At 45.3% G+C, this 22926-nt stretch overlaps 1 protein-coding gene across 5 annotated transcripts in view; it reads left to right on the top strand.

Annotated features, from left to right (window-relative positions):
- The first annotated feature begins 228 nt into the window (after nucleotides 1-228).
- The window catches only part of tle3b (TLE family member 3, transcriptional corepressor b), a 30290-nt gene continuing 7592 nt past the window's right edge, over nucleotides 229-22926 (top strand). The window contains exons 1-12 of one of the 5 annotated variants that reach the window (XM_070959331.1): nucleotides 229-682; nucleotides 1116-1381; nucleotides 1949-2049; nucleotides 2292-2355; nucleotides 4163-4207; nucleotides 10581-10643; nucleotides 11372-11446; nucleotides 17232-17436; nucleotides 18248-18264; nucleotides 21001-21123; nucleotides 21865-21915; nucleotides 22350-22505. In XM_070959331.1, coding sequence (XP_070815432.1) covers nucleotides 1358-1381; nucleotides 1949-2049; nucleotides 2292-2355; nucleotides 4163-4207; nucleotides 10581-10643; nucleotides 11372-11446; nucleotides 17232-17436; nucleotides 18248-18264; nucleotides 21001-21123; nucleotides 21865-21915; nucleotides 22350-22505 — 924 coding nt within the window. In that variant the 5' untranslated portion in view covers nucleotides 229-682; nucleotides 1116-1357. Of the gene's footprint in view, nucleotides 683-1115; nucleotides 1382-1948; nucleotides 2050-2291; nucleotides 2356-4162; nucleotides 4208-10580; nucleotides 10644-11371; nucleotides 11477-17231; nucleotides 17438-18206; nucleotides 18265-21000; nucleotides 21124-21864; nucleotides 21916-22349; nucleotides 22506-22926 lie in introns of all 5 variants that reach the window. The other 4 variants (XM_070959315.1, XM_070959306.1, XM_070959323.1 and 1 more) reach the window with 4 other exon arrangements.

Raw genomic sequence — 22926 nt, 5'->3', positions numbered from 1 at the left:
AAATTATTGCCTTTGTTTTGAACAAGCTGTTGAGCGCACTGAATGTCACTTCAAATCCAAAATGGCGAACATGTGAGGTCACATTTCTCAGCCCAATCAGACCGGAGATATACTGACCACCCCACGTGGGGATGCCGCGTTGTGATTGGTCATCGTTGCTAAACTCCTTCGTAGAACCCAATTGGTTAGCGCACGGCCCTCTCTCGGCAGTCGGGTCCTCGTGTCAGTGCACAGTCTGTGTGTGGTACAGCGCGCGGCGGAGGAACTGGGTATACCCGACAGCAAGCTAGTGGTATATTTCACAACGGCCGACATTTTCAAAGAAATTAACTCGGTTATTCGCCAAAAAATAATCTTTGGACTTACTGGAAGACTCGTGTACTACTACTGGATCTACTATAGGCTTTTTTGAAGTTGTCCGCGGTCAACAACTCGTCTCAATCGAGGGGTTTCCAGCGTCCGACCTGACGGAGAGACGCTCTCCGCCTCGGGATCACCGGGGTTTTAAAGGACTCTCAAGGGGCAAAGAAGAAGAAGTGTGTGAAGTGTAGAAACGGCGACGGACATTTTCCGCCCTGAGCACTCTGTGGAGACGGTTACAAGTCAAGGATATTAAGCTTTGCGTCTGGATACTAATTTTTTTTACCTGTGCTGAAGAGGGGAGGAATCAGCCCAGACAAAGGTAAAAAGAGCGACATGAAGAGAGCCGCTAACAAGACGGGTGGTGGTGGTGTTGGTGGTGGTGGTGTGGCTTTATGGCAGCCGACTTTGAAAGCAGCAGCTCCTTGTTTTCTGATCTTCCCGGACCACCAAAACAAGCCGTTGTGTGTGTTCTGTCCCTCTTTGTGGGAGACGACTCGTTAGATTTACGAGAAAAACAAAGCATCACGACCGAAAGTCTCAACTTTGGGATTTATTTGATTCGTCGGATCAAACACTGTGGTGCAGATCGAGGCGGCAGATTTAGATTTTTGACAGAAAAATGGGAATATTTGAAAAGAAAAAAAATATAATGCCACAATGAGGATTAAGAGAGCAGTTCTGTGTTTGTCAGGGAGCAGATCGTAGACCCGTCCGGTTAAGTTCATAAAGCTTTTATTCCTGTCGATTTACAGACCAAGGTGCGACGGTCGCCTGCCGTGAGAGTGATCCAGCCCCTCCGCTTTCAAAGGAAAGGCCGACGAGGTGATCCATCCAGCGGCCGGGGTCTGAGTGTGCGCCTCGCAGCCGAGAACAGGGCTTTGTCCGCCGCCATCCTGCGCGTACGGGGGAGGGGGTTGCGGTGATTTACCGCACCTTGGCTGGGATTACGGAAAGAGAGAAAACCCACCGAATTCCCCTGTGTGAAGAACGCGACATGTATCCACAAGGCCGGCATCCGGTAAGTCACGGGCTTTGTCACTCTTTGTAAATTGATGCAAATGCGACGCCCTTCAAGTCGCCTAATGAGCTGGTCAGAGTGGAGCTGCTGATCCACACCTTGCTATTTATGGTCTGCGTCGGTGCTGCTGAGGGGCTTCACTCCGGGTAACTGAGAGTTTTTATTGGCAACAGGATCAGAGCTTTTGGTTGAACTCAGCAAAGTAGATCATCAGCCCCTTTTGTAAACTGACTTAATTTCTCAGTGCAGTTTGTTATAGCTGCATTTTACAGCGCTAAGAGGCTAATTTAGCACAACTTTGTGTTTGCATTTTATTTTAATCCCACCCTCATCATGTAACATTACCAAGAGGATGGATGAAGTGACCCGCCTCTGTCGTCGCACATGATGAGTGAAAGCGGCTCTTTCTTCCACCAGTCAGGGCTCTGGGGAAATGTGAAGACGAACCATCAAGAGAAAAAACACACAGTTTACCAAGAAAGAGGCTGCGAGAGGGCGATGAGACTGTTATCTGGCCTGTGATGGCGGTATTTACACCTGTGGTAACTCCCACCTTGCACTTTTCAGGCACCTCACCAGCCAGGGCAGCCTGGTTTCAAGTTCACTGTAGCAGAGTCCTGCGACAGGATCAAAGACGAATTTCAGTTCCTGCAGGCCCAGTACCACAGGTAATGACCACAGCCAGTGCTGTTTACCTACTGTAAACAGCATTAGCTTCCTGGAAAGAATAGGAAGAGGAAGCAGCTTCTGTTTTGTTCCATTTTGTAGCGTCATGCACCAAGTCTACACTGATGTTACACTCATAAATGTATCTATTATTCATTTTTTACATGGTGTAATATGTCCTAATCAACAATGTGCTTAAATGTAACGTACCATAAAACATGATTTTATTTCTCTCTTTCTCAAGTCTTAAAGTGGAGTACGATAAACTGGCCAATGAAAAGACAGAGATGCAGCGTCACTACGTCATGGTAAGAGCAGTCATCGTAAAGCCGTGAATCTGATTTAATGCCGTATCCTCCCTTTAGCCTCAGGTGAACAGTCGCAGGTGGTGTGCGGCTCCGGTGTTTCGCAAAGCCCATGTCTGCATTTGTCCTGGCTTGGTATTGTTGACTCGCGCCTGTGTTTTCATTGGATAAGAAGATGCAGGGTGGGGGCATGTGGAGGGCCGTTTGAAACTCTAGCATGGGGTCAAATGTCCAACTATTGATTGTGGGGTGTGACGACCCCCCTGTACTGCTCCTTGACCCTCTTTATGACCCTCCACCACCCCTCCCTAATACACCCAACATGGCCCACTGGGGGTTAATGACTGGTCTGCTGGCTTTGTGCATGAATCAGAGGGTTTCCTGTATTTTATTTTACTTCTCAACTCCCCCAGTGTGAACCGCAGGGTCATTCAGACACTTTTGACTCACCCTGGGGTTTCTCAGATATGGGGAGACTATGTGTGTTTTTCTCCATCCGTAAGGATAATAGACTGCTTGTTGTGGCCGTGTGCTGTCATTGAAATAAATATCACAATATGAGAAATATATGCAAGATAAACCCAAAGCACTCTTGGTCGGACAAAACAAAACATTTGATACTGTCATCTTGGGCTGTGGGAAACTATGATTAACAGGTTAAACAAGAAAATAATCAGCAGGTGAATCAACGAATAAAGTAATAGCTGTAGCTTCAACATCATTACATTACCATTCCTTTGAAAGTCAGTAACATATGCATGATAATATGCTGTGGTTTATGCTGTACAGGCCTGCTACATATTTAAAATCTTGTGGCGTGTGTGTACTTTGTGTGCCAGCACTTTTACCTTTTCTGGAAGCCTTACTCGAGAGCAACGACGGGTGCTTGATTTCTATCACAGAGCTGTGAAGAGGTGAAATGTAAACTGCTCCAATGCTGCAATTAAAACACGTTCCGTTCAGTTTAGAGCTGATCAAATGGAGACAGAGAAATCTGTGCCTCTGCAAAGACAACTGTGCATGTGGAAAAAGAACAATCTTTATCTGTCAAGTGCTGCAACTCAGACCTCTCTCACAGGTTGTGTATGTGCGTGCTTATCTTGTTTGTACATGAAAGGAATGACTTTAACCAAGCGCAGCAGTACGATTGTTAAATATTATTTTCCCTGTGACGAACCAGAAGGTGGTGGGAGTAGCTATAATAAATGGAAGCTGTTCGCTGTGTGTTTGATAAACAAGACAGACAAACTACGAGGCTTTAGTTTGTATCTGTTGGTGGGCTCACAAGCTTTTGGCAATCAGCTGCAGATAAAGTTGTTTTCAATAATAGTATTGGCGTTCTCCTGGCTTTTTGAAGCCATAGACAGTGTTTTTAGCTCAAAGACTGGCAGTGCCAGTTGTCTGTCGGCTGTGGCTGCACAAAGAACACAAAGTTGTCAAAGTCTTTGGTTAATGTTAATGTGTTTTTTAATGGCTCGTCCCTGCAGCAAGTATTCAACTTGTTTCTTTCATTGTTTGGGTGCTTTAGAGGATCGATGAGAAAGTGCCACACCATTCAAACACAATGTTTTACAGCCAACTCATTGTTCCAAGCCAAATTAACTTTGGATTCTTATTTTGTTGCACACGATTAAGAAAGCACATACAGAATACCATGAGGATACATATTTGGGATTATGTCTGTCCTTCAGTTACTTTTTTGATTCAGTGTACACATGAAAATGCATCTTTGAAAAGTCTTGGAAACACCTGTTTTAGGCAAACTTTGTTAACAATGTAACCACGTTTTCTTTTCTCCTGTATTTTACAGTACTATGAGATGTCCTATGGGCTCAACATTGAGATGCACAAACAGGTATGTAGCCATATCAGGGATGGTGTGTGTACAGCCAAAACACTGCTGTTTTTTTGCCCCTAGTGATTGAGGAATATAAACACACACACACACACACACACACACACACACACACACACACACACACACCTGACCTTAGTTTCTACCCTCATCCTTAAATGGCTTTAGGAGGCACACACATACTGGTTTCCTGTAGTGAAAACGCTGACAGGCTAAACAACACGAAGGGCACGCTGCCTGATGGGGATGGTTTGATAAGATTAAAGTGAAGTATTTGGCAGACAGGCTGAGAGGATGTGTTTTTGTGTGGTTTGTCCTTCTGAATGTGTGTGTGTGTGTGTGCGTGCGTGCCTGACATATGCCTGCACTATTCTGTGTCTTCCTCCCCAGTGCCAGCCAGGCTAAAAGCTCATTAGTTCAGCTGCCACCCAGCACTGGGCACCATGCTGCAGTGGAAAGACTTCTACAGATGAATAGGGCAAAAATATCTGCAGCTCCCTCCACACCACCCAAGAAGCCAATTCAGTGCACTGGAGGCATGACGGGAAGGGGGGGGGGGGGTTCAGCTCATCTTAGCCTTAGAAATGGTGGCCGCGTTTCACACCAGGCTTCTTTGTTGGTTTCCTTCCAGTTGATCTTTGGCCTGTCATGTCCAGAGTTTTGGATGCAGGTTGTTTTAGTGTGTGTGGAAACCATCCCTCAACCCAAATACTTAGCTAACATAAAGCCCCTGCACCACCAAGAATGCACCATGCTCAAGTTTAGTTGCTCCAGCAGTGGTTTTCTGTCAGCTGCGCTCTGATGGTCCTCTGCATGAAAATAAGTGCTTTCTGCAGTGACTTTGCTCAGTGATGCTAATGTTTAACATCTTGATGTGTTGCATGTTGGAAATAAGTGTTTAAAATGTTATCCCTTGGTTTCAGTTTGTGCTCTTTGTGATACTTTAACAACTAGTTGAGGGAAACATTAGACAGAAAACTGTTTCATATTATTCTAAATTGAATGTCTTAGTCTTTTGAAGTCTTTGTTGGACTTTGCAAACGTGTGGTGAATATTTTCTGCAGTGTTTAACATTTTATGGACTACACTATCAATCAAAAAAAGGCCCCAAAGCATAATCTTTAAGAAGTCTACAGATTAATCTGAAATAGTTGTTAGCTGCAGATCGGGGCTTGTAGATCGATTAAAAAATAAAATGAATCAAAAATACAGTTTCGCACAACAGCATGTGTAGTTTTTTTCATAGTTGTAAGATGTCTGGAGGTGGGCATTTGGATCATTTCATCTGAAGTCATTTTCATTTTCATCAGCAGTGCATCTGCTGATCCCACGCCTAATGTAGATACCATAGTCCCAAATGCAAGACATCACCCCTCTATAAAAGTCAGATTACAGCTGTAAAGAACACTGGAAACCACTCTGTTTAGCTAAAGGTTTGACCTGAGGCCTTTTAGTCAGCCGTGTGAAACCCACATTTTCTTTTGTATTAACAGACATCAGCATAATCTTTTATTCAGTTCACTTAAAAAGAGGGAAAAAAAGATTAACGTGATCTCAAGACACCCCACTTTTATCTTTCTGCACTTACATTTCCATTTTCTCTGATTCTGTCTTGCCGTCTGTTGCTCTCAGTCACCTTTGCCTCCTCGATTCTCCCTTTCCACCTCCTCCTCGTGCCCTTATGTCTTTTCATTGCTTCCCCCCTGCTCCGACTGCCCCACCACCCCAGCGATGTGATGTGAATGATGGCCCTTGTGTCATTAGCTGTGTGATATGATGTATGAGGGTGGGAGTCTGTCAGAGAGGGAGAAGGAGAGACTGAGAGAGGTGGGGTGGAGGCTTCATGGCCCTCAGATCCAGAAGGTTAATGGCATCAGTGGGAGGGTAGCCCAGCTGGAACAGCGGAACACTGCACAATTCATCAGTGGTAGACGTTTTATGTAGGCACGTGGTGTGTGTGCGAGTGTCTGTGTGTGTGTGCTAACTAGGTGTTTTCTGTTTATCAAGGAGCTCGCTGCCTCTCAACCCTCCTACTCCTCCTCCCCTTTCTTGAGCATTTTCTGTCAGGCACTTATCACCAACAAGGAGATTGAAGCGATGCAGGATGGGGGTGGAGCTGGTTGTTGTGGGTGGATGCTGGTGGCAGTGGACAAAACAGGAGGGGGTGGAGACAGGAAAGGAGTGAGAGGCTTCAGGGTAAATGGGTTAATCGACTGGTCCTCTCCTGTGCATCTCCTTTGTTTATCAATACGCCCGGTGGAGTCGACGGCGCACTCTGAATAATGCATGATTCCTGCCACCTCCCTGCCTCCCGCTCCCTTCTCCCATCCCCAGTGAACGAGTGTTTGTGATGACATCAGCGAGAGGTAAACAGACAGCCGTAGCCGTCCCTGTTATTGGGAGGAGGGGGTGTGCGGGGGGCTGGATTATTGGATGCGGGCATATTACTTGGTTCGTGTTGAATATTTATGGCAGCGTGAAAAAAAGACATGATAAACCCACTTTGTGTTGTTATCGCTCCAAAGCTGGATTGAAAAGTGGGAGATGAGGCACGAACACACACATATACTATGCGCATATATGTAAATGCTCATATCCCTTACACGGTAACACCAGTTGTATATTCGCGCGCGCACACACACACACACAGTAAATCAAGTTGCAACAGACACACAACTTCCCCTACGCTGCTGCTGCCGAGCTGAATGGTTGCTAGCAAAGGGATGTGTGTGGCTGCCGGGGGGTAATTTGTTTTGACAGTGTCTCTTATGATGGCAAAGAGTGCAGGGTGGAGGTAATCACCCTCGCTTGCTGTCAATAAGTGATTTTAATTAGCGCAGCTCATTAGGCTGCCTCAGCAACATGCCCTGCTGACTTTGTGGTGTGGGTGTGGCGGCGTTGCTTTGTTTATCACTGCCTCTGTTCTCCGTCGTGGTCCCTGTTTATCTCTTGTACGCTTGTGCACATTTTGATTCCTGCTCTCTCTTTGAAAGCAAAAGGAACATGCATGGAAGAAATGCATCTGAGCCATTTTGGATATTATTACACATATCCATTTCCTCACTTGTTGAGTGGACGAGGGAAACAGAGAAAGTGCTTTATCAAGGAGAGTCATGTCCGTTTCCTGGATGGAGGAAGAGGATGAAAAAGGAGGAGCAGAGGGAGGGAGAAAGAGAGCTTGTGCAAATGAATAATTTATACAGGATTCCTGGAATTGTTTGCCAAGGTGATGATGGCCGACCTGTCTCTAAGCCAAAACAAACTGACTACGAGAACACACACACTCTCTCTCTCAAGGGAGGTTGAGAGGTTATTGGAGGCTGTGAGACATGCTTTATTTTGATAGCGAGGCAAAAGGGCTGGTTGAGCAGTGTTACACAATTAGTGTCTGGCTGTGTGTGTGTACTCAACCAGCTGAAGATGGTTTTGTGTGTCAGCGTTGATGTGGTTAAATGGAGTAAGATACTTTTGGTGCGTGTGTGTCTGTGCATGTGAACTGCTTTAGTTCAAAATGAAATCTGTGAAAAATGTCGTCTACCCGATGACCTGAAGTCTAACGAAATGAGACGTAATCTGTTGGAAAACAGCCCGTTTCCACGCGCTCCCCTACAGAAAAGATGTCACTTCAGTTTCGTATGTATGAGCTCAAAATAGAAGGACACGCACATGCAAAATATTCTTCATGCATTTGTAATGAACAAGATACCTCTAAGTGCCTCTTTCTTCCTCTGCTCTGGCTGAGAAGATAATTCCCAAACAGCAATCTCTGCCCCCCTCCCCCCGTCATATGCCACTTGTTTTCCTCGCCAATTGAATCCTCGTCAGAGACTCTGCTCTCCACTTGGGGGCTAATGCCTGGAGCGACAAACAGCCAAATGGCTTTCAACGCACCATTGACAGAGGGATGCAGCGGAGAGAGAGAGCCTCTCCAAGCTCTGCTGCTACTAGACAACCCTGAGTACCTGTAATTGTGGAGCTGCAGTGAAAAGCTTCTGCTGGCTCAAAGGCTCCTGTTTTCAGTGGCTTTAAGTGACAATAAACTCTTTCCAGTGCCTGTCTCTGCCTCTAAAAGCACTGTGGAAAATAGTGCCTCCAAAGTAAAGTGGGAGTCATTTAAGAGTGCTGTGAGTCATTGGATGTGATGTGTTATCGGTATTTTTCCCCTTCAAAATGGCAGTGAAAAAGTCGTGTAAATAAGCCGTGTGCCCGTTTGCCCTCCTGAGCGTGTGTGAAATCATGTCTGTGCAGAGCGGAGGGAGTGTGTTTGAAAAGGAAGGGCAAGATGTGGCTGATAAAGGCAGCGATTCAGTTCAAGGGTTTTTACAGTAAGTTTCTCAGGTTGATGTGTGAGTCATGTTTGCCCTCATTCTCTTAAATTGTGCAAAATGTACGACATCAGCATCGCAATAAGTAGGCCACAAAAAGAAAAACAGAAATGGATGCAAAGGAAGTCTGTTCCATTGTTTCATTTCCTGGCTCCAAAGTAATATTTTAACTCTGGGGTAAATTTCTGAGGAAGCCAACGGCTCGGGAACATTTAACCTTAAAAAACCCTGAACGCCGCTCAGCATGATCTCAGCTCTCCATGCACCTGGTGCTTCAGCTCGCCTTTCAGAATGAGCCGCTGAGAGAAACCTGTGTTTTTTAGCACAGCGCACTAAACAACTCAACACAAAAGTGCACCTGAATTCCATGAATGTTTTTGGCTTCAAATGGCAGTTTGGCGCGGTGATTGGCTATGAACAAATGGATGCCTTTCTTCATGAATCGCTTTGTGGTGAGGGTTTGTAATGTTGTTGCTCTAATAGCTGAGTGAGTGTTTCAGCATACCGCTGTGTCCTACAAGCCCCATGTTGCTCCCCTTGCAGCCATTTCCAGAGAAGTGGTGTGATACTGAAACACTCTAATCCTACTGTGTGTCATTGTATCCAGCCCCCGCTAATGATGATGGTTTATGAGTCTCCATAGAGCTCCCTCCCTCTCCCTCTCTTAGCCCCCCCCCCCCAGTGCAGCCCCCCTCCCAACCTCCCCACTCCCAGTTATCCCTCATTAATTTCCCGTGCCGATCAGATCGACAGGCCGAAAATTCAATTTAATGACCTGCCTCTTTGCTGCGCCTAATATGATTTTACAGGCTGTTCTGGTCAGGGCCCCAGCCCAATTTACATAACGATCAGCCGTGCCAGATAGCGTTGCCCCAGCAACAGAAGAGGGGGAAGATGGGAGAGGAAGAGGAGGAAGGAGGGAGGGCATGGAGGAGAGTAGTGGAGATTAGTAGGGAGGGGTGTGAAGAAGCATTTGGAGGAGGAGGGGGGAAGCTGGATGGACAGAAAGCACAGAGCGTCTGAGGTCAGACTGGGGGTTGTGAGATAATTCCTGACAGGCCAGCAAAGGTCTGTCCCCCTCCTCTACTTTCCTTCTTTTCCTGCCCCCTCCCCTCCAAAATGAAAAGACTGACACTGAGGGTTGTGCAAAGGGCTACTGGCACCTCATGTCCCCCCTCTCCACTTTGCCTCTCCTCCTCCCCCTTTCACAGTCAAACAAGGTTAAGGGAGAAAATGAGTGGAATGCAGCGGCGTATAAAACGGCGGGAAGGACCCCCCCCACACACACACACACCTGCTGAGCCTCCACCCCTAATCTCTCAGAATCAATTAGTTCACCTCCCCCGCTTCAGTCAAACTACATTACCTTAGTGTCAAATCAGAGCGTTTCACTCCACCATTCATCACCCCACCCCTTCTCCTTTATTCTGCTTTCTACTTTTGTGTTCCCTCGCCTCCTCCTCTCTCTGTGGAAAGAACAGATTTTAAAAAAGGAAATGGGTTTGGGCAGAATGTCTTGGGACATTGAAGTGCGGTAGGCGGGCAGCGCAGCATATCCATTTGTCCGAGTGCAGCGCCGTAAAGTGCTCTATGCTCGCCGAGCCCTGCAGGATCATCTTACTGTCCCAGCTAATATCGTGCGGTCGATACCAAAGATGCTTCTGATAGATCGGGCCAGAGAGTTAACCTGTCTGCTTCAGCGTGCCCCACCCCCCTCTCTATGGGCCATAATTATGAAGTATGGACCTCATTATGGTCTCTCCAGCCAGATGGTATTAGCATATTTCAGCCTCCTAATGAAATAAGGCCAGAGTCTAATGGAGGCAGGAGAGAGGGGGAAGTAAATTTGTTCTAAGGCGGTCACAATTTAGTTAAGAAATACATGGTCTGTCCAGATGGACGCTGCAAACATTTGTGTGTGTGTGTGCGCACACAAATACACTCCCTTTTGTTTTACTGGTAGTTTAACTGCTCAATGATCGTGTTGCCTTTGGTGTGCAGTCTTCCAAAGGACTATCATTCTAATATTTTCTCTCCTTCTTCTGCAGACTGAGATCGCCAAACGTCTCAATGCAATCCTGGCTCAGATCATGCCATTCTTGTCACAAGAGGTGAGTGTCACTGCAGTTCGCTCAGTAACTGTGTAGGGATCTGTCAATGGTATGTTGACAAGGCATCTTATTACAGTGCAGGACGTGCATTCACTGAATGATAGGAGTACATTTCTTAAATAATTTTCAGAAATTATCTTAATCATGAAAAGGTTACTGAATTGACAGTTTTAGCAGCACAACTCCATTAAATAATCATAAATGAAATAAAAGCAGGTAACTTGAACAAGAAGTGCTGCTGCTGTTCTGCTCCTCTCCATCGTTATTCAACAAACAGCAGCTCTACAGAACCTGCATGCTTCTCTGAAAAACAGAGCAGATGAGACCAAACATACAAGGGACTTCAAAAAAGCCAGAGTGCAGGAAACTAAAATGGCTGTCCTGATCTCCTGACAGCAGATTTCTCTGTGTTTGATGGCACCTTTATCTTTACTGTAGCCCAAAGAAATAAGTCCAGCTGCTGAGAACACACGGATGGAAACTGACTGATCATTAACGTGCCTCGTTCTTACTTATCATGTCGTAGCTGCTGTGAGATTCCTCAGTCTGTACAGTTACACTGATGACTTTTGTGCCTGATGGAGCACAGTTCTCTCCCTCATCTAAAGCGCCTGTTTGTAGTCTCGTGTCGGTAAACCATCCGTACAGGCCAGCATATGTGCTTTTTTCAGTCTGCCGCAATGAATTCTTTCCATCAGGAATCTAATCTTTGTGTTTGTGTCCTGCAGCATCAACAGCAGGTGGCTCAGGCTGTTGAGCGAGCCAAGCAGGTGACAATGACCGAGCTGAATGCTATCATCGGGGTACGTGGACTTCCCAATCTGCCTCTCACTGTGTGTATACCCCCTTTTCTTCCTTCAATTGACCTGAGGCCAGGGGCAAAACTGCATGCATCGAGGAGGACGGGCACTCCTGACACAGACAGGCTATTTTAACGTGCGACACTATGCTTTTGGGTTTATTTCACCTTTACGCTTCAGCTGAAGTGTTGCATGTCAAAGATAAGTTTGGAAAGGGCAATGGATTCAGGATGAAAACAGGAGTAAGAGTAGCTTAGTGTATTAATCTGCAACCATTTTCTTCCTCCTGTCTGTGACATTTGAATGTTCGGACTGAACTAGTAACGCCATGTCCTCCTCACATGTGCAGACTTGCCCCTGTCTCCAGTGGTTTATTATATTTTTATTTGAGTGCTCGCAATGTGCAGTCAATATGGCGTTCACTGCTATAATTTCTCTGCTTGTTGGTTAACCGTGACCTGTCAGCACACAGGATGCAGCAGCTCTGATTTTCTCCTCTCAGGCAGGCCCACAGAACGTCTGATATATAGTAACACAGTGCAGGCTGAGATCAGATCATGGTGTTTCTCAGATTTCACTTTGGCTGCACTTTAATTAGATAAAAGGCTCCAGCCAACAGGCTTACCCCTACCTCTGACCCAATAGCGGGAGGAATTAGAGCGGCCAGGTTGGGACAAGCGCTGTGATTGCAGCAGAGATTACAGTCGTGTGGACGCAGCAGATACTGAACATTTGCGAGCTGCAGTGGAGAAAAGACTGAGGCTGCATTCAAGAACATGAAGAACAGGAAAAACTCCTTTTAGTCTCCCAACGTTCACACACTGCTGGCCTTGTAGTTACATCTTATGAATGGCCTGTGTTAGCTACTTTTGTTGGGCTACAAATAATAACTATTTTCATTGATTGATCTGACAGTTAATTCTTGATTATTCAATCAATCATTCAATAAAATGTCAGAATACTGCATCATGTCTGCTCCAGGACACCTCTATCTCTCAGCAGGTTTTTAGGGTCGAGGGCAATTTTTAGCTTTTAACTGTCATGTTCGAGAGCATCTGCAACATTCTAAACTTTAGTATACGACAGAATTTCTCTTAAAAAATCTGAATTTGGCCTATTAATTGTAGCCACAACCCCTAACACTCACAAAATTCAAATATACTTTTTAGTGATTCGGTCCTTCATCTGACTTCATCTCACCGCTATAAGTCCAGCTGCTTTTTAATAGCTGCTTTGAACCCAAATGGATAACTGACCCTTTTGATTAGTCCTCTGTAGCAGAGGTTAGTCAGCACTTACCTAGTCCCAGTGCTGGGGGGGTCAAGTCTAATGAGGGGCAGATATCGAAATTCAATTAATGTAAATGAGCCAGGAGCACAACCCCCAGTTTTCAAGGTAATTACTTCCTATTTCCTTTTCTTTTCTCTCCCCGCAACCACCTCAGTGAGACTGTCCACAACAGGAGTGACCCTGCCTTCATTAAGGGAGGGCAGGGCCAGAGAAAACACACACACACACACACACACACACACACACACACACACACACACAGCGGAAAAACAGTCTTTAATTACCGGGGCAAAGACAAGGCAGGTGATCAGTCTCCATGTCCTCATAGTGTGGGCGAAGCGGAGCTGCTGTGGCGTCTTGTTATTAAAGTGATATTCAGAGAGCATCAGGCTCTGACAGCGTCCTACAGCAGTTAGATCAGAAAAAAGATTGGAGTGAAGACACACACACACACACACACGATGGTGCTGAGTGTTGGTATGTAATGCAACATATTGTGAACATTATATTTAAGCCCCCAAACACCCGTTGCTTCACCCTCTGCTCTCGGTTTGGTTTGCAAATATTGGACATCTGGGTCAAAATCAGGCTGTGAGGCTGAAATGATTAGTTGATTGATCATTGATACAAAGTTAGAAATGATTTATGAAGCGAAAAGGATTAAAACTTTATAAGATCCAGCTGTTCAAAGGGAAGAATTCCACTTCGATATCTTTAAGTTTTAGCTGATGGTTGAATAAAGAATATAATGAGCAATATAACGACGTATTTGATAGACTTGATGAGTGATCGATAAATTGGAAGTTATGAATGGGGAAAAAAATCATATGTCGCAGCCCTAATTTTCTAGTTTTATTTTTTAAATTAATGTATATACCATATTAATATGAAATCCACCTAAAGTCACCAAATCCAAAATGAAGTGAAACTGGCATCAGGACATATGAAAACCTGTTAAGGGTCAGGAGTGAGACAGAAGTGTCAGAAATAAAGTAGTCAATATCATGATGCTTCCATCGTATTAAACAAAAACACGAGTCCTCTCAAACCCAAGTGGTCTGACCTGTGCTGAGGGAAGCTGAGATGCCTCCTCTGCCCTGCACTGTGTTTTGCATAAGTTCCTGCTGGTGACATATGATTGAGTTTGATTTGACAAGTGTCAGAGGTGCTGTCTCATTTCTATGCTCCCACCCTCATTTCCATGATTTCTACACAGGGCAAGATTGTACTCGGACAATGGTTAACGAGTCGGCTACATGTGCCGTGCTGCTTATCAGCAACCCTTATGCAAATGCTAATCTGTGGAACACATAACGAATGCTTTTACACCGCCTGGTTTTGCTTTGGACGTCACTCATTTGCTAACGGTGATCTCCTCTGTGAAATAGTGCTCGTTTTATTTGGGTGTGCATATTTGCTTTATCAGAGAAGGTCATATTTCCACCTGGCTGGAGAGTGTCGGCCTGATCATACATTAAAACGTCCACAACATCCACACATTTTCGACTCTGTCAGTGTTTCAGGATGATAGTACACTGTATACGTCACCATTTCCTTTATGTTTTATATTTTATGTTAAAAATCAGATATTAACTTGCATAACCAGCTTTATTATCACATGCACTAGCTCATGAATCAAGCTTTTTCTTAGTTTTCTCAATTAATCCACAGTTATTTTGACAATTGATTATCATTTTTAAGCAGAATGGCCCAAAAATCCTCTCAAATTTGAATATTTGATGTTTTCCTTTTCTTCCTTTGATAGGCTGAAGCTGAATATTTTTGGGCTTTTGGACTGTTGATTGGTCAAAACAAGCAATTTGAAGACAGAAAATCCACCCTGAGTTTTCAAGATTAATCAAGAGTTATCCGCAGATGAACTGCTAATGAAAATAATAACTAGTTGCAGCTCTAGTTCTCATTGTCTTGTTGCTTGTTTGGTTTCTGGCTGAATCTCTCCTCTCCCTCTCTGCTTTGAGCCAGCAGCAGCAGCTGCCTCACAGTGTCTACCCAGCCTTCATGGTCAGTGTTCAGGGAAGTTACCGAACAGAGAAACAATCTGTTTCTCTGGAGCCGCTTTGAACTGCTTGCTGGCAGCCTAACATGCATCTTTGAGGAGGGAGACGTTGCCTCTTTGAGACAAAGCATGAGTGTGTTTGGGTATTTTTTTCCTTTGTCTGCCTCACTCAGGTGTCACAGATTTGACAGCACTATTTCTAACCTCAAAAACGTTTCTGCGTCTCACTCCCTTTGCAGTACTGAAGTCAGTCAGGTCTGTTTTCAGCGGAGCATTTTTAGTGCGTGTTTGTCACAACAACTGCAGAAAATATGACGAGCTGCGGAAGCTGTTGTAAAGCACAGGATAAGGAGGTAATGTGGCGATCATTGCCAGACTTATTAAGCCAGTCTGCCAGCTGGTTTGTGCTGGTGCTGTTGATGCTTGTTCCACCTGACAGTACTGTTCTGCAGGGAGCCAGCTTCGCCTAGTTAACTTTAATTGCCTGTTTCCTGTGGAAGTTGCCTGAGCTGCGGCGGCATTTACACATAATGAAAAAAGATAAGTGTGAAAGGAAGCCAGCTCTTTATCCATGAATATTGAATTGGAAGCAATTTATTTTCTGAATTTTTTCCCTCTTTTTTCCCTCTCTCTCCCCCCTTCGTCTCTCCTCGCTCCTCTCCTCAGCCATAGCTCATTAATGAGGCTTCTTGATAATGATCCCTGCACGCTTTTCCTCATTAGGCACACTCAATAGGGACGTCCCTGCCTCAATCCCTCTCTCTTTCATTCTCTTGTTATTTTCTGATTCTGCCGCTCCCTCCTTTCCTTGTTCTGGCTGCCCCTTTCTCTCTTCTTGCTCGCTTTTCCCTCTTCACAACAAATAGGCTGCTCGGCACACCGGCGCAGTATCGATTAACAATGCCGCCCCTCAGTCGCTTATATCCATTGTGCGATTTCAAGTCCAGCTCCACATAATGAGCTGACTGTATAATGGCCAGCTGCTAAATAAACCTTTAAATGTGGTAAACCACTAGATACACCCTCGTCTAGTTCATGTAATGAATGTATGGATGAGGTTATTGAAGTTCTATCTAGCAAGCAGAATAGCGATCGTGGTTTTTTTTTTTTTTTTGGAGAGGCAGTTGATGGATGTGCTAAGTGTTATTTAACCTTGTTTTAAAGCACTTGCTTCCCTCTTGCCTGAGTGGCCATTTAACTCCTGTCTATCTACTCACTCTTCTCTGGCTGCCTCTCACACAGACGTCCATGGCCTCCTGGGAGGTGTGTGTGTGTGTGTGTGTGTGTGTGTGTGTGTGTGTGTGTGTGTGTGTGTGTGTGTGTGTGTGTGTGTGTGTGTGTGTGTGTGTGTGTGTGTGTGTGTGTGTGTGTGTGTGTGTGTGTGTGTCTGTGCTTAACAGCATTTTTCTGGAGGAGTGGGCATGCTTGCTTGGTTTTCCAGAGTGTTGAAAGGTTTTGAGGTTTTCAAGTGTAGACCTATTGATTTTTAACTGTCCCAGCTATGATTGAAGCACAGTGGTTTGGGCGCGAGCAAAAACCTTCTGTACCATTTCTGACCAGAGGAGATCTGTCGCCGAGTCAAACGCAGTTGTCACATAAAGGTCTTGTACCATAAATAAGAAACGAAAAGCAATTTGTAAAGCAGCCGCAATAAGTGCAGCAGAGCTGTGAAGAGCGCGATATGAAAGAGCAGCAGTCTGTCGTATAAACCTGGAGACGTCTTTTCAGAGGCACAACACGCTCATTCAGGTGCAAACCTTTGCACAGAGCTGGATTTAATCAACCCTGTGCTGAAACTATTCCTCAATCAACAGCCATTTCTGTTCCAACATTAAATATTCTCTGGTTCCAGCTTCCCAAATGTGATGACATGCAGCTTTTCTTTGTTTTATATCATTATAACTTTGAATAGATTTGTATTTTAGGCTGTTGGTTGAACAAAATGAGCAATTTAAAGATATCATTTTGTGTTCTGGAGAGCAGCAATGGGCATTTTGCATTAATTTCTGGCCTTTTTTTAAGACTAATCCATTCATTCATTCATTCATTCATCCAAAAAACGCAAAAAAAAAAAACAACCTTCAAATATGAGAAAAAAGTTGCTGCTCTCCTTTGCACTGCTGTCTTAGCACACTCAGATTAGTTCATCATTGTGCAATTAATGTGGTAAATCTGTAATAACACAAAATTTTTAGGAGATGAAAGCGTTTTACTGTGTCACACATGGAACTGGACGATGTTCGTACTGTACAGCTACAGCTATGAGCAGAGTCTGTTTTTTGCCCTCAGACAGTGAATGAGCTGGATCAGCATGTTGGCAGTCACTGTCAGGCTGCTATTATGCATAAACGCTTTGGCCTTGAACTAAATGTTGTCAAAGCCAGCTCTAATGCATGAGTAGAGTGCGGTCATTCATGGATTCACTTCCCAGCCGACCCACTTGTCCTCTGTCTTGTCTCCTGTCTCTCTGCCTGTTTACAGCAGCAGCAGCTTCAGGCTCAGCACCTCTCTCACGCAGCCCACGGCCCCCCGGTCCAGCTGCCCCCGCACCCTTCAGGTCTGCAGCCGCCTGGCATCCCCCCTGTGACGGGCGCTGGCTCCGGCCTGCTGGCTCTGGGTGCTCTTGGCAGCCAGGCCCACCTGCCTGTGAAGGATGAGAAGAACCACCACGACCTGGAGCACAGAGGTGAGGAGCACAGCCTGCCACACACACTGCCTGCAGCAGCGTTTCAGCACTGATGGCTGATTATACCTGCGCAGAGCTGGCTCTGTCAGCCACATGCATTCATCATGTCACCGAATGCCTTTAAATAAATGTGTTTATGTGCAGAATTTAAAGTGTAATTTATCCTCACATTACAGGAAAGAAAGAGTGTGTAGAGGAGAAACATGTTTTAAGAACAGGCAAAAAAAAGACAAGAAGTCCATTCAGTAATGTAAAAAATAACCTTCTGAACCTCAGTGTTATTATGAATTAGGGTATTATTTTCTTTTAAGTCACCCTGTGGAAAGGGTGTCTACTCTGCGGCTTTATAATTGGCTAATGAATACTTTACTTTCTAATATACCAGTAAATATCCAGTTACATATGTTTAAAAACTAAGTAATAAACATCAGTTCTGCAGCTCAGTGTTCACAGTCATTAAGGCTCATGAGTTTATGACTTCTAACAAGCCACCCAGTAATTCACAGTTATAAATTAATGTTAATAATTAAATGGATTTCCCTTTTCCAGATGGTCAGAGATCAAACAGTCCAGTCCAGTTCTACCTGAACTGTGTTGTCCTCATGAATGGCTTATAACTGATTTATAGTCACACGTCTTATGAACGCTCTGTAACAGTTACATGAAAACAGTCTTTCAGCTTAATGATAACGTTTTAACTGTTATCTGATAAGCGTGCTGAGTCATGCTGACACCCATACTAATTTGTGTTTTGCTTTTGTCCCTCCTGGCCCCTCATCTTTTCACTCGCCTCTGGCCATTCCTCTGAAAGAACGCGAGTCGAGCACGGTACGTTGACCCTCCGTCTCCTGTGTGTGTCTTGACTTTGCCGGTCTCTGGCTCACTGTGTTTGGTGATTAGGTGTACTTTACATAGACTTAAGCCCACTGTTCAATAGAAATTCATGCTCTCTGTGTAAGAACACACACGTTTTTGTACTCTGGGGGTGACTGAAATCAAATAATGAAGTCTGGCCAAATAAGCCAGTGCCATCTAATCCAGGTGGAAAATGACTCCAATCACTGGGCGAGGATTAGCAGTCAGCTACCTCCTTTAATTTCAGCACAATTAAAAGCGACTTTGACTCTCCTTCTCTTCTTCTCTCACCACTTTAGAGGATTCACCATTGCATGTGTCCAATACCTGACTCCTTTTCATCTCCTTTTATCTACCACTCTCCTTTTCTTTTGTATCTACCTTTATTTCCTGCTCAATCCACCGTCTTCTTATCTCGCTCATTTATTCCTTTCCATCACTTCTTCTCTCTCCCCCCGTCTCTCTCTGTTTTCCTTCTCATGTTAAAGTCCTTGTTTATTGGACTGGCTTAAAGCTCTCAGTTAGCTGGAGCGTAACGCTCCGTTGGATCTGCCCGACCAGATTGAGTTCCCATTGACTGGCCATCCTGAATGAGCCCACTCATGTCTGAAGGGAACCCAAACTCTTCCCCCATCTCGTATGGTGACGAGCGGCTGCCAATACAACCTTACCTGATCCCCCCCCTTCCCCAGTCTGTGTGCTTGCACACACACACACACACACACACACACACACACACACACACACACACACACACACACACACACACAGTCTTCCTGTCCTGTTGTCTCAGGTCATCTGATACCAGAGTTGGAGGCAAGTGCAGGTTATTGAGTCTAAGCAATCCTTTAAAGGTCACAGGCTCAGAGACGCAGACAGGCTGTAATGCTGAAGGAGATTTTGGTCTGTCAGACAGCGTCTTCACACCAAGCCAGAATAAAACTCTTTCCACAACAGTAGCTGAACAAATTTCCATATTTTGACCTGAGAAGGAGGATGGCAGAGTGCTGCTGGGTTTGCTGTGTGTGTGTGTGTGTGTGTGCGTGTGCGTGCGTGCGTGTGTGCATGCAGGCCGTTGACTGCCTGACCGCAGTGTTTTTTTATCGTCACTCTCCTCAGCTCAGGTCTTTTTCTAATGTCGTCCTTTCACTCAGTTTCCAGGCTCTTGCCTTCCTCTGTCGCTCTTAATTCTCCTCCAGTCATTCGCAGCCAAGAAGTCAGACATCTTCCTTCTCCCCTTTCACCGTATCTTTCTGTTTCTGATGAAGGCAGGGATTTGTTGAGCTGCCTGACAGTGTGGGCTGTCCTCAGGGTTTGCTCGCCTTCACCATTCCTCCTCCTCCTCCACCCTCCCTCCCTCCATGCCTCTCGGCCCGTTTGGCAGTGCTACCCCACCACACCATTGCCCAGACTACAAAAACCCCGTTTGCAGCTTCTGAGAGAGTGCCAGCCTGTCCGGGCATTCCCACTAGTGGGGAGAACTCATTGCCACACTGCTACGCTCTCATTGCTCGCCAAGTTCCTTTCCTGTTTTGCTCTCTTGTCTTTCTTCCTTTTTTTTCCTCCTCATTTTCTCACTCTGCTTCTTTCATGGCTCTTTTCTCTGCTGGCAACACCCTCTTTGTGTCTTCACATTGCACTCTTGTCCAGGTTCCCTCAATGGCTTCTTTCTTTCCTGCCTTCCTCTTTTTTATTCTGGTTGATTTTCATGAACTCTGCTGTCATTTTCTGCTGTTTTGTCACTGACCTGCAACAGCACGCACACGCACACACACGCACACACACACGCACAGACTCTGCAGGAGTCATTAACCTAGGTTTTACAGTTACACAGTGAGAGATCGTGGTCTGTTTTGTTTTTTATTTGCATGTACTTGCATGCCCCAGACAGAAAAAGAGCAGTGAGGAATGTAAGCTGTGTTCAGTCTGAATTGTTTATGTGGCTTCAAGCGTGTCTCTGACCAGGTCACTGAGAGGGGCTACAAGAGGATTAGGTGTCGCGTTTTGTGTGTGTCACGCCGCACTCTGCTCCCTCTTCACATTTTACCTCCACCTCTGCTCTGCCGCACACATCACCTAGCTTGCGAGTTAATGCTTTTGTCTTCCAGAGGCGTTCTGTGTATCTGTGGGTTTGCTCAGCTGCCTCGTCTTTTTTCCTCCTTGCTCCATTGCCTTGGCAGCAGCAGCAGCAGGGCTAAGCTGTCCCAGAATCCTCCTCTGCACCTTCTATTCCCAATCAGTCCAGGAGCATTGTACGCTCAGCTTTACAGTCAATATTGTCACAACTCTGACAAATGAAAAGGCTCCAGGGCCATGCCAGGGCTTAAACACACCATTTGATAGTGTCTGGCTTTTCTGGTTTCTGAGGGTTTGTCACTTGCTGCATTTAAGACCCAAATTATTCACAGGAAATATACTGGCAGGACAGGGCCTACTCTTTATTTTCTGACACCTGAAGCCAACAGGGAAGTTTCCTTATTTGCAAGAGCCACACAATTTGTGGGATCGTATCATATCAGGATGAGTAAAGTTGGAGCAAGTTAACATTTTCAATATTGGCCGAGCTTAACACTTGACAATGCAACTATGAGTACTGTTCTGCATATTAAATGGTTATTGACAGTTTTTGAGGATGCTAACAGTCATGGTATGGTTCACTTAGTGGGAGCTGGAGACTGATGTGGTCTGGCTGCATGTTGTTGTTGGCAGAATAACTCGGTGTCGCCATCAGACAGCCTGCGGGCAGCGAGTGAGAAGCATCGCGGCTCTTCAGATTACGGCCTCGACTCCAAGAAACGCAAAGCGGACGACAAAGACAGCATGAGCAGATATGTGAGTGCTCGACGTTTTGTGGTGTTTCACATTGAAGTTTTTAGCTCTCCTCTTGTATTTTAACTTTGATCCTTGAAACATGTTACTCATCAGGATGGAAGTTCAGTATAAGCAAACCAAATCATAGCAAAAACAACACTTAACCCTCAGTTTATTTCATTATATAACCACCGCAGTTTTGGAAATGCTTTCTTTTATGGGTCTTTAAATTTCTAATACACTCATTGAAAGAGTCCTGGAAAGAAATATGTAATTTGGCTCCAACTATAGGTGAACACAGACTGTGTTCAACTGGTACACTGCCAATTAATTAATTCCTATTGAAAGCTAAGCTAGTGTATCAGTCTTAAAGTCAGTGCGCAGCACGTCACACAACATTTGCATTACAATTCAACACATGTGGAGAATAAAGTTTCCCATAACATTAATATTCTTCATATGGTTCAAATGGGCCCGTTCTTTCAGTGACATTCCTGTGCATATCAACAAGTCTCAAAACTGTCTGTTTCCCCTATAATTACTACCATGTCAAAGTTTCCAGGAAACTTTCAAGAAATTGTAATTATTAGGAAATAACTGACCTGTAAAATAAAACGTTATCCAGTTTCATTTCCCAGAAATCTGTTGAGGTCTTTCATTTTGATTTAGTAGTCAAAACATTGGTCTGTACTGGTTTATACTGTAATTGTATCACTGTCAGTGGTCTCCCAGTAAACTGAGCCTGTCACTCCTTCATTTCAGGACAGTGATGGAGACAAAAGCGACGACTTGGTGGTGGACGTTTCCAACGAGGTAAGACTGCGTTTGAACTGAGCTGTTCAGCCACATTCCACACTTTGAACGCCACACAGAAACCAAACATGGCTCTCTTTTGTCATTTTGCCTCAACACCTTTCACAGTATTGCCAAAAAGTCTGTCATAATATTGGCTGTGTGTGTGTGTGTGTGTGTGTGTGTGTGTGTGTGTGTGCATGCATGCGTGCGCCGTGAGTGTGTGCGCTGCCTGTATTTCTTCTGCCGTTCATGCAGAAAGTAAGACAAAGAACACAAAGAGAAAAGGGAGTGACAGGTGAATGAAAAGTGTGTGTATGTGTGTGAGGGAGAGTATATTTATCTGTGTTTGCACATGAGGCCCCAGTTTGTTTGACCTACATGTACATGCCAGTGGCTTTCCTCCGCTCTGTTTGCTCAGTCTCGCTCTCTGTCTGTCTCCTTTAACTCTGTAGGATCCAGCTACCCCTCGAGTCAGCCCGGCTCACTCACCTCCAGAAAACGGCCTGGATAAATCACGAGTCCTGAAGAAGGACGCTGCCCCCAACAGCCCCGCCTCCGTCGCCTCCTCAGGCAGCACGCCGTCCTCCAAAGCAAAGGACCACACCCATGTGAGTGTGAGGGACACGCTGAATGACTAGAGAGAAGATGAAATGAGGAGTTTACGGTGGAGGGGGTGACGAGGTGACAGAGTAAAGGGCATTTGTCAAGTGAAGTGGGCGCCTGTGTGAAGGACTAATGCGCAGGAGGCTTAGCAGTCAGCTGCTGTGAGCGGCTTGAAGGGGCAGAGGGTGGATGCACTCTAAGGAAATCAAACCCTGTGGCTCACTCCTCTCAATCTCCTTTATGGCTTACCCAATAAATGGTCATTTCTTCCTCGGCCCGAGGCTGTAAATATCCCAGAGACGCAGCAGCGGGGGAGCTGCTGTCTCCCTCTTTTCTTGCTTCGTCTCATCTTCTCCCCCTCCGTCCCCGATTTCCTCTAATGCCGAAGCTTTCGCTAACCAGGCTAAAACAATCCTCGTGCATCGG

This window comes from Chaetodon trifascialis, chromosome 1 (genome assembly GCF_039877785.1).
Source record: "Chaetodon trifascialis isolate fChaTrf1 chromosome 1, fChaTrf1.hap1, whole genome shotgun sequence".
Lineage (NCBI taxonomy): Eukaryota > Metazoa > Chordata > Actinopteri > Chaetodontiformes > Chaetodontidae > Chaetodon > Chaetodon trifascialis.
The sequence above is the reverse complement of the archived record's forward strand: the minus strand, read 5'-3'. Positions and strand labels throughout refer to the sequence as shown.